This window comes from Lagenorhynchus albirostris, chromosome 6 (assembly GCF_949774975.1).
Source record: "Lagenorhynchus albirostris chromosome 6, mLagAlb1.1, whole genome shotgun sequence".
Taxonomy (NCBI): domain Eukaryota; kingdom Metazoa; phylum Chordata; class Mammalia; order Artiodactyla; family Delphinidae; genus Lagenorhynchus; species Lagenorhynchus albirostris.
In genome coordinates, this window is record NC_083100.1 from 54,530,476 (window position 1) to 54,548,106 (window position 17,631).

The window sequence follows — 17,631 nt, forward strand, 5'->3', positions numbered from 1 at the left end:
TTTTATATAATTTATACAAAAGCCAAACCCTTAACACTTTTGTGCCTTTGTCTCCTTTTCAGATCCCCCAGGACCACCCTCAAATGCACGTGTCACTGATACCACCAAGAAATCTGCTTCTTTGGCATGGGGCAAGCCTCATTATGATGGTGGGCTTGAAATCACTGGCTATGTCGTAGAGCATCAAAAAGTAGGAGATGATGCCTGGATAAAGGATACGGCAGGAACCACCCTCAGAATCACCGAGTTTGTCGTCCCTGATCTTCAGACTAAAGAAAAATACAATTTTAGAATCAGTGCCATCAATGATGCAGGTGTTGGGGAGCCAGCAGTGATTTCAAATGTTGAAATTGTAGAACGGGAGATGGCTCCTGATTTCGAACTAGACGCTGAGCTTCGAAGAACCCTTGTTGTGAGAGCAGGACTCAGTATTAGAATATTTGTGCCCATTAAAGGTCGTCCTGCTCCCGAAGTGACATGGACCAAAGATGATATCAACCTTAAAAACCGAGCTAACATTGAAAGCACAGAGTCGTTCACGCTCCTGATCATCCCAGAATGTAACAGATATGACACCGGTAAATTTGTGATGACCATTGAAAATCCCGCTGGGAAGAAAAGTGGTTTCGTTAACGTCAGAGTCTTGGATACACCAGGACCTGTCCTTAACCTGAGGCCTACTGACATCACAAAGGAGAGTGTCACCCTGCACTGGGACCTCCCACTGATAGATGGGGGCTCACATATAACAAACTACATCGTGGAGAAACGAGAAGCAACACGGAAATCCTACTCCACGGTCACCACTAAGTGCCATAAATGCACATACAAAGTTACTGACTTGTCTGAAGGACATGAATACTTCTTCAGAGTGATGGCAGAAAATGAGTACGGAATTGGTGAGCCGACAGAAACAACAGAGCCTGTAAAAGCCTCCGAAGTACCATCACCACCAGACAGTCTTAACATTATGGACACAACTAAGAGCACAGTCAGCCTGGCGTGGCCTAGACCCAAGCACGATGGTGGCAGTAAGATCACTGGCTATGTGATTGAAGCCCAAAGAAAAGGCTCTGACCAGTGGACCCACATCACAACCGTGAAGGGGTTAGAATGTGTTGTGAAGAATCTAACTGAAGGGGAAGAATATACCTTCCAGGTGATGGCAGTGAACAGTGCAGGGAGAAGTGCCCCTAGAGAAAGCCGACCCGTCGTTGTCAAGGAGCAGACAATGCTTCCAGAATTGGATCTCCATGGCATTTATCAAAAATTAGTCATTGCTAAAGCTGGTGACAACATCAAAGTTGAAATTCCAGTGCTAGGTCGACCAAAGCCCACAGTTACATGGAGGAAAGGAGACCAGGTTCTTAAACAGACCCAGAGAGTTAATTTTGAAAACACAGCAACTTCAACCATCTTAAATATCAATGAGTGTGTAAGAAGCGATAGTGGGCCCTACCCATTAACAGCAAGGAACATTGTGGGAGAGGTTGGTGATGTCATCACCATTCAAGTCCATGATATCCCAGGGCCACCTACTGGACCAATCAAATTTGATGAAGTTTCGTCTGATTTTGTCACCTTCTCTTGGGACCCACCTGAGAATGATGGAGGTGTACCCATAAGCAACTATGTAGTAGAAATGCGACAGACTGACAGTACCACATGGGTTGAGTTAGCAGCCACCATTATACGCACTACCTACAAAGCCACTCACCTTACTACCGGAGTGGACTATCAATTCCGGGTGAAAGCTCAAAACAGATACGGAGTTGGACCAGGCATCACATCAGCATCTGTAGTTGCCAACTATCCATTTAAGGTTCCTGGGCCTCCTGGTACCCCTCAGGTAACGGCAGTTACCAAGGATTCAATAACAATCAGCTGGCATGAGCCTCTTTCTGATGGTGGAAGCCCCATTTTAGGATACCACATTGAAAGAAAAGAACGAAATAGTATTCTCTGGCAGACTGTGAGCAAAGCATTAGTACCAGGCAACATTTTCAAATCAAGTGGACTTGCAGATGGTATTGCTTATGAATTCCGAGTGATCGCAGAAAACATGGCTGGCAAAAGCAAGCCGAGCAAGCCATCTGAACCTATGTCAGCTTTGGATCCCATTGACCAACCTGGGAAACCGGTTCCTCTAAATATTACTAGACACACAGTGACCCTTAAATGGGCTAAGCCTGAATATGCTGGAGGCTTTAAAATTACCAGTTATATAGTTGAAAAGAGAGATTTTCCTAATGGACGGTGGCTGAAAGCCAACTTCAGCAACATTTTGGAGAATGAATTTACAGTCAGCGGACTAACAGAAGATGCCGCATACGAATTCCGTGTGATTGCCAAAAATGCTGCTGGTGCTATTAGCCCACCGTCTGAGCCATCAGATGCTATCACATGCAGGGACGACATTGAAGCACCAAGGATAATGGTGGACATCAAATTTAAGGACACAATTATAATAAAAGCAGGTGAAGCATTCAAGCTGGAAGCTGATGTTTCAGGTCGCCCACCTCCAACAATGGAATGGACCAAAGATGGAAAGGAGCTTGAAAACACAGCAAAATTAGAAATTAAGATGGCAGATTTCTCTACTAATCTGGTAAACAAGGATTCACTAAGACGGGATGGCGGTGCCTATACCCTTACGGCAACCAATCCTGGTGGTTTTGCTAAACATATTTTCAATGTCAAAGTTCTTGACAGACCAGGCCCACCTGAAGGACCTTTAGCTGTATCTGAAGTGACATCAGAAAAATGTATATTGTCATGGTTGCCTCCACTGGACGATGGAGGTGCCAAAATTGACAATTATGTAGTTCAGAAACGTGAAACCAGCAGGCTGGCATGGACAAATGTAGCTTCAGAAGTCCAAGTAACAAGACTAAAGGTCACTAAACTTTTAAAAGGCAATGAATACATATTCCGTGTGATGGCTGTAAATAAATATGGAGTTGGAGAGCCACTGGAATCAGAGCCTGTGCTTGCACTAGACCCTTATGGACCACCTGATCCACCCCAAAATCCTGAAGTTACAACTATTACTAAAGATTCCATGGTTGTCTGCTGGGGACATCCTGACTCTGATGGCGGCAGCGAAATCATCAATTATATTGTGGAACGGCGTGATAAAGCTGGCCAACGCTGGGTGAAATGCAACAAAAAGACTCTTACTGATTTAAGATATAAAGTGTCTGGACTGACAGAAGGACACGAATATGAGTTCCGGATTATGGCTGAGAACGCTGCTGGAATCAGCGCACCGAGTGCTACCAGTCCATTTTATAAAGCCTGTGATGCTGTGTTTAAACCTGGCCCACCAGGTAACCCACGTGTTCTAGATACAAGCAGATCATCCATTTCAATTGCTTGGAACAAACCTATCTATGATGGTGGTTCCGAAATCACTGGGTATATGGTTGAGATCACCCTGCCAGAAGAAGATGAATGGCGTATTGTCACTCCACCAGCCGGGCTCAAGGCAACCTCTTACACTATCACCAACCTCACAGAGAACCAGGAATATAAAATCCACATCTATGCCATGAATTCTGAAGGCATTGGGGAACCTGCACTTGTTCCTGGCACTCCAAAGGCTGAAGACAGGATGCTGCCTCCAGAGATTGAACTGGACGCTGAACTGCGCAAAGTTGTTACCATAAGAGCTTGTTGTACCCTGAGACTTTTTGTTCCAATCAAAGGAAGGCCAGTACCTGAGGTGAAGTGGACCCGGGAACACGGAGAATCTTTAGATAAAGCTAGCATTGAGTCCACAAGCTCTTATACCCTGCTTACCGTTGGAAACGTAAACAGATTCGACAGTGGCAAATACATACTAACTATAGAAAACAGCTCAGGCAGCAAGTCTGCATTTGTCAGTGTCAGAGTACTGGATACACCAGGCCCTCCACAGGATCTGAAGGTAAAGGAGGTCACTAAGACATCTGTCACACTGACATGGGAGCCTCCTCTTCTTGACGGAGGTTCAAAAATAAGCAACTACATTGTTGAAAAGCGGGAATCAACAAGGAAAGCGTATTCAACTGTTGCAACAAATTGCCACAAGACTTCCTGGAAGGTAGACCAGCTCCAAGAAGGCTGTAGTTACTACTTCAGGGTTCTCGCTGAAAATGAATATGGCATCGGGCTGCCTGCTGAAACCGCAGAATCTGTGAAAGCATCAGAACGACCTCTTCCTCCAGGAAAAATAACTTTGGTGGATGTCACAAGAAATAGCGTGTCACTCTCTTGGGAGAAACCTGAGCATGATGGAGGCAGCCGAATTCTAGGCTACATTGTAGAGATGCAGAGCAAAGGCAGTGACAAATGGACCACATGTGCCACAGTCAAAGTCACCGAAGCCACTATTACTGGATTAATTCAGGGTGAAGAATACTCTTTCCGTGTTTCCGCTCAGAATGAGAAGGGCATCAGTGACCCGAGACAACTGAGTGTGCCGGTAGTTGCCAAGGATCTTGTCATTCCACCAGCCTTCAAACTCCTGTTCAATACTTTCACTGTACTGGCAGGTGAAGATCTGAAAGTCGATGTTCCATTCATTGGACGCCCTACGCCAACTACAACCTGGCATAAAGATGATGTACCACTGAAGCAGACAACCAGAGTAAATGCTGAGAGCACAGAAAATAACTCACTACTGACGATAAAGGAAGCCTGCCGAGAAGATGTTGGACATTACGTAGTTAAACTGACTAACTCAGCTGGTGAAGCTACTGAAACCCTTAATGTTATTGTCCTTGACAAACCAGGGCCTCCAACGGGACCAGTTAAAATGGATGAAGTGACAGCTGACAGTATCACTTTCTCCTGGGGCCCACCTAAGTATGATGGTGGAAGCTCTATCAATAATTACATCGTAGAAAAACGGGACACTTCCACAACCACCTGGCAAATTCTGTCAGCTACTGTTGCAAGGACAACAATAAAAGCTTGCAGGTTAAAGACTGGATGTGAATATCAGTTTAGGATTGCAGCTGAAAACAGATATGGGAAGAGTACCTACCTCAATTCAGAGCCTACTGTAGCCCAGTATCCATTCAAAGTTCCTGGTCCTCCTGGCACACCGTTCGTAACGCTCTCCTCCAAGGACTGTATGGAAGTACAATGGAACGAGCCAGTCAGTGATGGAGGTAGCAAAGTCATTGGCTATCATCTAGAACGCAAGGAGAGAAATAGCATCCTCTGGGTTAAGTTGAATAAGACACCCATTCCTCAAACCAAGTTTAAAACAACTGGCCTCGACGAAGGCATTGAATATGAATTTAGAGTCTCCGCACAGAACATTGTGGGCATCGGCAAGCCAAGTAAAGTGTCAGAAAGCTACGTAGCCCGTGATCCATGTGACCCACCAGGAAGGCCAGAGCCAATCATTGTCACAAGGAATTCTGTGACTCTTCAGTGGAAGAAACCCACATATGATGGTGGAAGCAAGGTCACTGGTTATATTGTTGAGAAGAAAGAACTGCCCGAGGGCCGCTGGATGAAAGCCAGTTTTACAAATGTCATTGATACTCAGTTTGAAGTAACTGGCCTAGCTGAAGATCACAGATATGAGTTCCGGGTTATAGCTCGAAATGCTGCAGGAGTGTTTAGCGAGCCTTCAGAAAGCACAGGAGCAATAACAGCAAGAGATGAGGTAGAACCACCACGAATTCGTATGGATCCAAAATACAAAGACACAATTGTGGTTCACGCTGGTGAGTTATTCAACATTGACGCAGATATTTATGGCAAACCAGTACCAACCACTCAGTGGATAAAAGGTGATCAGGAGCTTTCAAATACAGCTCGATTAGAAATAAAGAGCACTGATTTTGCCACCAGTCTCAATGTAAAGGACGCAATACGTGTTGACAGTGGAAATTACATACTGAAAGCCAAAAATGTTGCAGGAGAGGTATCAGTCACTGTAAATGTCAAAGTTCTTGACAGACCAGGGCCACCTGAAGGACCTATTGTTATATCAGGAGTTACAGCAGAAAAATGCACACTCGCTTGGAAACCCCCACTACAAGATGGTGGGAGTGATATCATAAATTATATTGTGGAAAAGAGAGAAACCAGCCGCTTGGTTTGGACTGTGGTTGATGCCAACGTGCAAACTCTCAGCTGCAAGCTTACTAAGCTTCTTGAAGGCAATGAATATATCTTCCGTATAATGGCTGTCAACAGATATGGTGTTGGCGAACCTCTTGAATCTGAGCCAGTAATTGCCAAGAATCCATTTGTAGTGCCAGATGCACCAAAAGCTCCAGAAATCACAGCGGTGGCCAAGGACTCAATGGTTGTTGTATGGGAAAGGCCAGCATCTGATGGTGGCAGTGAAATTCTTGGATATGTTCTTGAAAAACGGGATAAAGAGGGCATCAGATGGACAAGATGCCATAAACGTCTGATTGGCGAACTGCGCTTGAGAGTAACTGGACTCTTAGAAAATCACAATTATGAATTCAGAGTCTCAGCTGAGAATGCTGCTGGACTCAGTGAGCCAAGCCCACCTTCTGCTTACCAAAAGGCTTGTGATCCTATTTATAAACCAGGACCTCCAAACAATCCCAAAGTCATTGATACTACCAGATCTTCCGTCTTCCTTTCTTGGGGCAAACCAATATATGATGGTGGCTGTGAAATCCAAGGATACATTGTTGAAAAATGTGACGTGAGTGTTGGTGAATGGACAATGTGCACTCCACCGACTGGAGTCAATAAAACAAATATAGAAGTCGAGAAGCTGTTGGAAAAGCATGAGTACAACTTCCGTATCTGTGCTGTTAACAAAGCTGGAGTTGGAGAACATGCCGATGTCCCTGGACCTATTATAGTTGAAGAAAAATTGGAAGCACCAGACATTGATCTTGACCTAGAACTAAGGAAAATTATAAATGTAAGGGCAGGCGGCTCCTTAAGGTTATTTGTTCCTATTAGAGGTCGTCCTACACCAGAAGTTAAATGGGAAAAGGTGGATGGTGAAATCCGAGACGCAGCTATAATCGACAGCACTAGCAGCTTCACCTCTCTTGTTCTTGACAATGTCAACCGATATGATAGTGGAAAATATACTCTCACGTTAGATAACAGCAGTGGGACAAAGACTGCCTTTGTTACTGTGAGAGTCCTGGACACACCAAGTCCACCTGTTAATCTGAAAGTCACAGAGATCACCAAAGACTCAGTATCAATTACATGGGAACCTCCTTTGTTGGATGGGGGATCCAAAATTAAAAATTACATTGTTGAGAAACGTGAAGCCACAAGGAAATCATACGCTGCAGTTGTCACAAATTGCCACAAGAGTTCTTGGAAAATTGATCAACTCCAAGAAGGTTGCAGTTACTACTTTAGAGTCACAGCTGAGAACGAGTATGGTATTGGCCTTCCCGCCCATACTGATGATCCAATTAAGGTTGCAGAAGTCCCACAACCTCCAGGAAAAATAACCGTGGATGATGTCACCAGAAACAGTGTCTCTTTGAGCTGGACAAAGCCTGAACATGATGGCGGCAGTAAAATCATTCAGTATATTGTGGAAATGCAAGCTAAACACCATGAGAAATGGTCAGAGTGTGCTCGAGTCAAGTCCCTTGAAGCCGTAATTACCAACCTAACTCAGGGAGAAGAATACCTTTTTAGAGTTGTGGCTGTAAATGAAAAGGGAAGAAGTGATCCTAGGTCTCTTGCAGTTCCAATAGTTGCCAAAGATCTGGTCATTGAGCCAGATGTAAGACCTGCATTTAACAATTACAGTGTACAGGTTGGCCAAGATTTGAAAATAAAAGTGCCAATTTCTGGACGTCCTAAGCCAACCATTACCTGGACTAAAGATGGTCTTCCACTGAAGCAGACTACAAGAATCAATGTTACTGATTCACTTGACCTCACCATACTCAGTATTAAAGAAACTCATAAGGATGACAGTGGACATTATGGAATCACAGTTGCTAATGTTGTTGGTCAGAAGACAGCATCCATCGAAATTATAACCCTAGATAAGCCTGATCCTCCAAAAGGACCTGTTAAATTTGATGAAGTCAGTGCTGAAAGTATTACCTTATCTTGGGAACCTCCACTGTATACAGGGGGCTGCCAGATCACTAACTACATAGTTCAGAAAAGAGATACAACCACCACAGTATGGGATGTTGTTTCTGCTACTGTTGCCAGAACTACACTCAAAGTGACCAAACTGAAGACTGGTACAGAATACCAATTCAGAATATTCGCTGAAAACAGATATGGACAAAGCTTTGCCTTGGAATCTGAGCCAATTGTAGCTCAATATCCCTACAAAGAACCAGGCCCTCCAGGCACACCATTTGCCACAGCCATTTCCAAAGACTCCATGGTTATACAGTGGCATGAACCAATCAATAACGGAGGAAGCCCAGTCACAGGTTACCACCTTGAGAGAAAGGAAAGAAATAGTATTTTGTGGACAAAGGTCAACAAAACTATTATTCATGACACCCAGTTTAAAGCACTCAATCTTGAAGAAGGCATTGGATATGAATTCAGAGTTTATGCTGAAAATATTGTTGGTATAGGCAAAGCAAGCAAGAATTCTGAATGCTATGTAGCCAGAGATCCCTGTGACCCACCAGGAACCCCAGAAGCAATAATAGTTAAAAGACATGAAATCACTTTACAATGGACCAAACCAGCATATGATGGTGGAAGTATGATTACGGGTTACATTGTAGAGAAACGTGATTTGCCTGAGGGTCGTTGGATGAAAGCCAGCTTCACAAACGTCATTGAAACTCAATTTACTGTGTCAGGTCTTACTGAAGATCAAAGATATGAATTCAGAGTCATTGCAAAGAATGCAGCTGGTGTAATAAGCAAACCCTCTGACAGTACTGGACCGATAACTGCCAAGGATGAGGTCGAACTCCCAAGAATTTCAATGGATCCAAAATTCAGAGACACAATTGTGGTAAATGCTGGAGAAACATTCAGGCTTGAAGCTGATGTCCACGGAAAGCCGCTACCTACCATTGAGTGGTTAAGAGGAGATAAGGAAATTGAAGAATCTGCTAGATGTGAAATAAAGAACACAGATTTCAAGGCTTTACTTATTGTAAAGGATGCCATTAGAATTGATGGCGGACAGTATATTTTAAGAGCTTCCAATGTTGCAGGTTCTAAGTCATTCCCAGTGAATGTAAAAGTGTTAGATAGACCAGGACCTCCAGAAGGGCCAGTCCAGGTTACTGGAGTCACCGCTGAAAAATGCACACTAACATGGTCTCCACCACTTCAAGATGGTGGCAGCAACATTTCTCACTATGTTGTTGAAAAGAGAGAAACAAGTCGGCTTGCCTGGACTGTTGTTGCTTCAGAGGTTGTAACCAATTCTCTGAAAGTTACCAAACTCTTAGAAGGGAATGAATATATTTTCCGTATAATGGCTGTCAACAAATACGGTGTTGGAGAGCCTTTGGAATCTGCACCAGTACTCATGAAAAATCCATTTGTGCTTCCTGGACCACCAAAAAGCCTGGAAGTCACGAACATTGCCAAGGACTCCATGACCGTCTGTTGGAGCCGTCCAGATAGTGATGGTGGAAGTGAGATTATTGGCTACATTGTAGAAAAAAGAGACAAAAGTGGCATTAGGTGGATAAAATGTAATAAACGCCGCATTACAGATTTGCGTCTCAGAGTAACAGGATTAACAGAAGATCATGAGTATGAATTCAGAGTCTCTGCAGAAAATGCTGCTGGAGTTGGAGAACCAAGTCCAGCTACAGTTTATTATAAGGCTTGCGATCCTGTGTTCAAACCTGGCCCCCCCATCAATGCACACATTGTAGACACCACTAAAAATTCAATTACACTTGCCTGGGGTAAACCCATCTACGATGGTGGCAGTGAGATCCTGGGATATGTAGTAGAAATCTGTAAAGCAGATGAAGAAGAATGGCAAATAGTTACTCCACAGACTGGCCTGAGAGCCACTCGATTTGAAATTTCAAAACTCACTGAACACCAGGAGTATAAAATACGAGTCTGTGCCCTCAATAAAGTTGGTTTAGGTGAGGCTACATCAGTTCCTGGTACTGTGAAACCAGAAGATAAACTCGAAGCACCTGAACTTGACCTTGACTCTGAATTAAGGAAAGGAATTGTTGTAAGAGCTGGTGGATCTGTCAGAATTCACATTCCATTCAAAGGTTGCCCAACACCTGAGATCACTTGGTCTCGAGAGGAAGGTGAATTCACAGATAAGGTCCAAACTGAAAAAGCAGCAAACTATACCCAACTATCAATAGATAACTGTGATAGAAGCGATGCTGGAAAATATACTCTCAAGCTGGAAAACAGCAGTGGATCTAAATCTGCCTTTGTAACTGTGAAAGTTCTCGACACCCCAGGACCAATACAGAATTTGGCAGTCAAAGAAGTGAGAAAAGATTTTGTCCTTCTGATATGGGAACCACCCATCATCGATGGGGGTGCAAAGGTCAAGAACTATGTTATTGACAAACGTGAGTCAACCAGAAAAGCATATGCTAATGTGAGTAATAAATGCAGCAAAACAAGCATTAAAGTTGAGAATCTTACAGAAGGAGCCATGTACTACTTTAGAGTAATGGCTGAAAATGAATTTGGAGTTGGTGTTCCAGTGGAAACCGCTGATGCTGTGAAAGCAGCTGAACCTCCTTCCCCACCAGGAAAGGTCACACTCACTGACGTGTCCCAGACTAGTGCATCGCTGATGTGGGAGAAACCTGAACATGATGGTGGTAGCAGAATCCTGGGGTATGTTGTTGAAATGCAGCCCAAAGGAACAGAAAAATGGAGCGTTGTGACTGAATCCAAAGTCTGCAATGCAGTTGTTACTGGTTTGAGTTCTGGACAAGAATATCAGTTCCGTGTCAAGGCTTACAACGAGAAAGGAAAAAGCGATCCAAGAGGGCTTGGTGTTCCTGTCATAGCCAAGGACTTGACTATACAGCCTAGTTTTAAGTTACCATTTAACACATATAGTGTCCAAGCTGGAGAAGGTCTTAAAATCGAAATTCCTGTCATTGGCCGACCGAGACCTGAAATTTCATGGGTCAAAGATGGCGAGCCTCTTAAACAGACAACAAGAGTAAATGTTGAGCAAACAGCTACATCAACTATTTTGCACATTATAGAAAGTAACAAAGACGACTTTGGAAAATACACCATAACAGCAACAAATAGTGCAGGTACGGCAATTGAAAATCTCAGCATTATCGTTTTGGAAAAGCCTGGACCTCCAGTTGGACCAGTTCGGTTTGATGAAGTTAGTGCAGACTTTGTGGTCCTATCTTGGGAACCTCCAGCCTATACTGGTGGCTGCCAAATAAGCAACTACATTGTAGAGAAGCGAGATACAACTACCACCACTTGGCACATGGTATCAGCAACAGTTGCAAGAACAACAATTAAAATAACCAAACTGAAAACAGGCACTGAGTACCAGTTTAGAATTTTTGCAGAAAACAGGTATGGAAAAAGTGCCCCCTTGGATTCTAAACCAGTTATTGTACAATATCCATTTAAAATACCCGGACCACCTGGCACTCCTTTTGTGACATCAGTCTCGAAAGATCAAATGCTTGTGCAGTGGCACGAGCCAGTTAATGATGGAGGCAGCAAAGTTACTGGCTACCATCTTGAACAGAAAGAAAAGAACAGCATTTTATGGGTCAAATTAAATAAGACTCCCATTCAAGACACCAAATTCAAAACAACTGGGCTTGATGAAGGCCTTGAGTATGAGTTCAAAGTTTCTGCTGAAAATATTGTTGGCATCGGCAAGCCGAGCAAAGTGTCGGAATGCTTTGTTGCTCGTGATCCGTGTGACCCACCAGGTCGCCCTGAAGCCATTGTTATTACAAGAAACAGTGTCACACTGAAATGGAAGAAACCTGCCTATGACGGTGGCAGCAAAATAACAGGTTATACTGTAGAAAAGAAAGATCTACCTGACGGCCGTTGGATGAAAGCCAGCTTTACTAATGTATTAGAAACTGAATATACAGCGAGTGGACTTGTAGAAGACCAAAGATATGAATTCAGAGTAACTGCAAGAAACGCAGCTGGCAACTTTAGTGAACCGTCTGAAAGCACTGGCGCCATTACTGCAAGAGATGAAATCGATGCACCGAATGCCTCACTGGATCCCAGATATAAAGATGTCATCGTTGTTCACGCAGGAGAGACTTTTGTCCTTGAAGCTGATATCCGTGGCAAACCTATACCTGACATTGTTTGGTCAAAAGATGGAAAAGAGCTTGAAGAAACAGCTGCCAGGATGGAAATTAAGTCTACTATTCAGAAAACAACTCTTCTTGTCAAAGACTGTATACGTAGTGACGGAGGACAATATATCCTGCAACTCAGCAACGTGGGTGGAACAAAGTCGATACCAATCACTGTAAAGGTACTTGACAGGCCAGGGCCTCCTGAAGGGCCTCTGAAAGTTTCTGGAGTGACTGCTGAAAAATGTTACCTGGCATGGAACCCACCTTTACAAGATGGTGGTGCTAATATCTCACATTACATCATTGAAAAGAGAGAGACAAGCAGACTCTCCTGGACCCAGGTTTCAACTGAGGTACAGGCCCTTAACTACAAAGTCACTAAACTTCTTCCTGGTAATGAGTACATTTTCCGTGTCATGGCTGTGAATAAATATGGAATTGGAGAGCCTCTGGAATCTGAACCTGTTGTAGCCCGTAATCCTTATAAACCACCAGGTCCTCCTTCCCCACCTGAAGCCTCAGCAATCACCAAAGAGTCTGTGGTCGTAACGTGGGCACGCCCAGTGGATGATGGAGGTGCTGAAATCGAGGGCTACGTTCTTGAAAAACGAGATAAGGCAGGCATCAGGTGGACCAAGTGCAACAAGAAAACACTCACAGATCTTCGATTCAGGGTAACTGGCCTTAGTGAAGGGCATTCCTATGAATTCCGAGTTGCTGCTGAAAATGCAGCTGGTGTGGGTGAACCTAGTGAGCCATCTGTTTTCTATCGTGCATGTGATGCTCTGTATCCACCAGGACCACCAAGTAATCTAAAAGTGGCAGACACTTCCAGATCGTCTGTCTCCCTGGTGTGGAATAAGCCAATTTATGATGGCGGCGCTCCTGTTAAGGGCTATGTTGTTGAAGTCAAAGAAGCCGCTGCTGCCGAATGGACAACGTGCAGTCCACCAACAGGATTACAAGGAAAGCAGTTCACCGTGACCAAGCTTAAAGAAAATACTGAATATAACTTCCGTATTTGTGCCATCAATTCTGAAGGCGTAGGTGAACCTGCAACTATACCTGGTTCAGTTGTTGCTAAAGAGAGGCAAGAGCCACCAGAAATAGAACTGGATGCTGATCTCCGAAAAGTGGTCATTCTGCGTGCGAGTGCTACTTTACGCTTATTTGTCACTATCAAAGGTCGACCGGAACCTGAAGTTAAATGGGAAAAGGCAGAAGGCATTCTCACTGACCGGGCCCAGATTGAGGTGACCAGCTCATATACAATGTTGGTAATTGATAACGTTACCAGATTTGACAGTGGTCGGTATAATCTGACACTAGAAAATAACAGTGGCTCTAAAACTGCTTTTGTTAACGTCAGAGTTCTCGACTCACCAAGTGCCCCTGTGAATTTGACCGTAAGAGAAGTGAAGAAAGATTCAGTGACACTGGCTTGGGAACCACCGCTTATTGATGGCGGAGCTAAGATTACGAACTACATCGTCGAAAAACGAGAAACTACAAGAAAAGTGTATGCTACTGTTACAAACAATTGCACGAAGAACACTTTTAAGATTGAAAACCTGCAAGAAGGATGTTCTTACTACTTCCAAGTCTTGGCTTCCAATGAATATGGGATTGGTTTGCCAGCTCAAACAACTGAACCTGTTAAAGTTTCTGAAACACCCCTCCCCCCTGGAAGAGTAACTCTTGTTGATGTGACCCGTAACACAGCTACAATTAAGTGGGAGAAACCAGAAAGTGATGGTGGCAGCAAAATTACCGGTTATGTAGTTGAAATGCAGACCAAAGGGAGTGAAAAATGGAGCATGTGCACACAAGTTAAGACTCTAGAGGCAACTATATCTGGCCTAACTGCTGGAGAGGAGTATACCTTCAGGGTAGCTGCACTTAATGAAAAAGGAAAAAGTGATCCAAGACAACTTGGAGTGCCAGTAATTGCAAGAGATATTGAAATAAAGCCTTCAGTTGAGCTTCCTTTCAATACTTTCAATGTAAAGGCTACAGACCAACTGAAGATTGATGTTCCATTTAAAGGAAGACCTCAAGCTACTGTAAGCTGGAAAAAAGATGGTCAGACTCTTAAAGAGACAACTAGAGTAAATGTTTCTTCTTCAAAGACTGTAACATCACTAACAATTAAGGAAGCTTCAAGGGAAGATGTTGGAACTTATGAATTATGTGTTTCAAACAGTGCTGGATCCATAACAGTTCCTATTACTATAATTGTGCTTGACAAACCAGGACCTCCCGGACCTATACATATTGATGAGGTTAGTTGTGACAATATAACCATTTCCTGGAATCCTCCAGAATATGATGGCGGCTGCCAGATTAGCAATTACATCGTTGAAAAGAGAGAAACCTCTTCTACAACATGGCACGTAGTTTCACAGGCAGTTGCAAGAACATCCATTAAAATAGTTCGTCTAGTAACAGGAAGTGAGTATCAGTTCCGTGTTTGTGCAGAAAACCGCTACGGAAAGAGCTCCTACAGTGCATCTTCAGCTGTAGTTGCAGAGTATCCATTCAGCCCCCCAGGTCCTCCTGGTACTCCTAAAGTTGTGCATGCCACAAAATCCACCATGTTGGTAACCTGGCAAGTGCCAGTTAATGATGGAGGAAGTCAAGTACTTGGCTATCACCTTGAGTATAAAGAAAGAAGCAGCGTTCTTTGGTCAAAAGTAAATAAGAGCCTCATCACTGCTACTCAAAGGAAAGTCTCCGGCCTTGATGAAGGACTGATGTATGAGTATCGTGTATATGCTGAGACTATTGCTGGAATTGGTAAATGCAGTAAGTCTTGTGAACCAGTCCCTGCAAGAGACCCTTGTGACCCTCCTGGACAACCTGAAGTCACAAATATCACAAGGAAATCAGTGTCACTTAAATGGTCTAAGCCACATTATGATGGTGGAGCTAAGATAACCGGATACACTGTTGAACGTAGAGAACTACCAGATGGCCGGTGGCTGAAGTGCAACTTTACTAATGTACAAGAAACATACTTTGAAGTAACCGAACTTACTGAAGACCAGCGTTATGAATTCCGGGTTTTCGCAAGGAATGCTGCTGACTCAACTAGTGAGCCATCTGAATCCACTGGACCTATCACAGTTAAAGACGATGTTGAGGCTCCAAGAATTATGATGGATGTCAAGTTCCGAGATGTTATTGTTGTCAAAGCTGGAGAGGTCCTTAAGATAAATGCAGACATTGCAGGGCGACCTCTGCCAGTAATTTCCTGGGCCAAGGATGGTGTAGAAATTGAAGAGAGAGCAAGAACAGAAATTGTCTCAACAGACTACAATACTTTGCTAACAGTGAAAGACTGTGTCCGACGAGACTCTGGGCAGTATGTGCTAACACTGAAGAATGTTGCTGGCACTCGGTCTTTTGCAGTTAATTGCAAGGTACTTGATAAGCCTGGCCCACCAGCAGGACCACTTGAAATAACTGGCCTCACTGCTGAGAAATGCTCTGTTTCTTGGGGACCACCCCAAGAAGATGGTGGCGCAGCTATCGACTATTACATTGTAGAAAAACGCGAGACAAGTCGCCTTGCTTGGACAATATGTGAAGGAGAGTTAAGGACAACATCCTGTAAAGTGACCAAGTTGCTCAAGGGCAATGAATACATCTTTAGAGTAACCGGTGTTAATAAATATGGTGTTGGCGAGCCCCTGGAGAGTATAGCTGTAAAGGCACTAGATCCATTTACGGTTCCAAGTCCACCCACATCTTTGGAAATTACATCTGTGACCAAAGAGTTCATGACACTTTGCTGGGCAAGACCAGAGAGTGATGGAGGCAGTGAAATCTCTGGATACATAATTGAAAGGCGAGAGAAAAACAGCCTACGATGGGTGCGTGTAAACAAAAAACCGGTTTATGATCTGAGAGTGAAATCAACAGGACTTCGGGAAGGATGTGAATATGAGTATCGGGTATATGCAGAAAATGCTGCAGGCCTGAGCCTTCCAAGTGAAACCTCTCCCTTAATTCAGGCAGAAGATCCCGTGTTCTTACCATCTCCTCCATCCAAACCCAGTATCATGGACTCAGGCAAGACCAATATAACTATTGGCTGGGTTAAGCCCTTATTTGATGGTGGGTCCCCAGTAACTGGATACACTGTAGAATTTAAAAAATCTGATGAAACTGACTGGAAAACTGCCATTCAGAACTTAAGGGGCACAGAATACACAATAAGTGGACTAACCACAGGAGCCGAATACATTTTCAGAATAAGATCTATCAATAAGGTCGGTGCTAGTGATCCCAGTGATAGCTCCGATCCCCAGATAGCAAAGGAAAGAGAAGAAGAACCTGTATTTGATCTTGACAGTGAAATGAAGAAGACCTTGATCGTCAAGGCCGGTGCCTCCTTTACCATGACTGTGCCTTTCCGAGGAAGACCAGTACCCAGTGTCTCCTGGAGCAAACCAGACACTGACCTCCGCACTAGAGCTTATATTGATTCCACAGACTCTCATACATCACTGACTATTGAAAATGCCAATAGAAATGATTCTGGAAAATACACATTAACAATTCAGAATATTTTGAATGCTGCTTCACTGACCTTAGTTGTCAAAGTTTTAGATTCTCCTGGTCCTCCAGCCAATATTACTGTACATGATGTCACCAGGGAGTCTGCAGTGTTATCCTGGGATGTTCCTGAAAATGATGGTGGAGCACTAGTGAAGAATTACTACATAGAAAAACGGGAGGCCAGTAAGAAAGCATGGGTCTCAGTGACCAGCAACTGTAACCGCCTCTCCTACAAAATTACCAACTTACAAGAAGGGGAGATTTACTACTTCAGAGTCTCCGGAGAAAATGAGTTTGGTGTTGGTGTACCAGCTGAAACGAAGGAAGGAGTAAAAATAACAGGTATGTTTTAAGAACAAAGAAAACCTACATATCCATATTCATTTTCCTAGACTAGTGTGAATCATTTTAATTATTGTTTAATCTTAAATGCTTTTGGTTCACACCTCGAACAATTCGTACTATAGCACAAAATGAAATCTTACTACTAGAGAAAGTCCTTGATTAAAAAAAGTAGAAATTTACATAGCTGGAGTTGGATAATGTATTCTGAATTTAAGTATAATTGAATTTGACTGCATATGTGTATATATATATATATATATATAAACATATATAGTGTGTGTGCAGAAATTGTATGATAGTGTTTCTTACAAGATTGTTCATCTCATTCCTCGTTTTTACACCCATGATAAATTTGGGATAAATTTAATCATTTTATTTGGTCATTTGACACTTACTTGATTTGAATGCTATGACATGCTATAACATAAAATGACAAAGCCCGGGAAAGTTTTCCTTGGCT

At 43.4% G+C, this 17,631-nt stretch overlaps 1 protein-coding gene across 19 annotated transcripts in view; it reads left to right on the forward strand.

Annotated features, from left to right (window-relative positions):
* Nucleotides 1-17,631, forward strand: part of TTN (titin) — a 287,195-nt gene that overhangs the window by 237,315 nt on the left and 32,249 nt on the right. For all 19 annotated transcript variants that reach the window (XM_060152562.1, XM_060152541.1, XM_060152543.1 and 16 more), the window contains one exon: nt 63-17,168. In XM_060152562.1, coding sequence (XP_060008545.1) covers nt 63-17,168 — 17,106 coding nt within the window. The remainder of the gene's footprint in view (nt 1-62; nt 17,169-17,631) is intronic.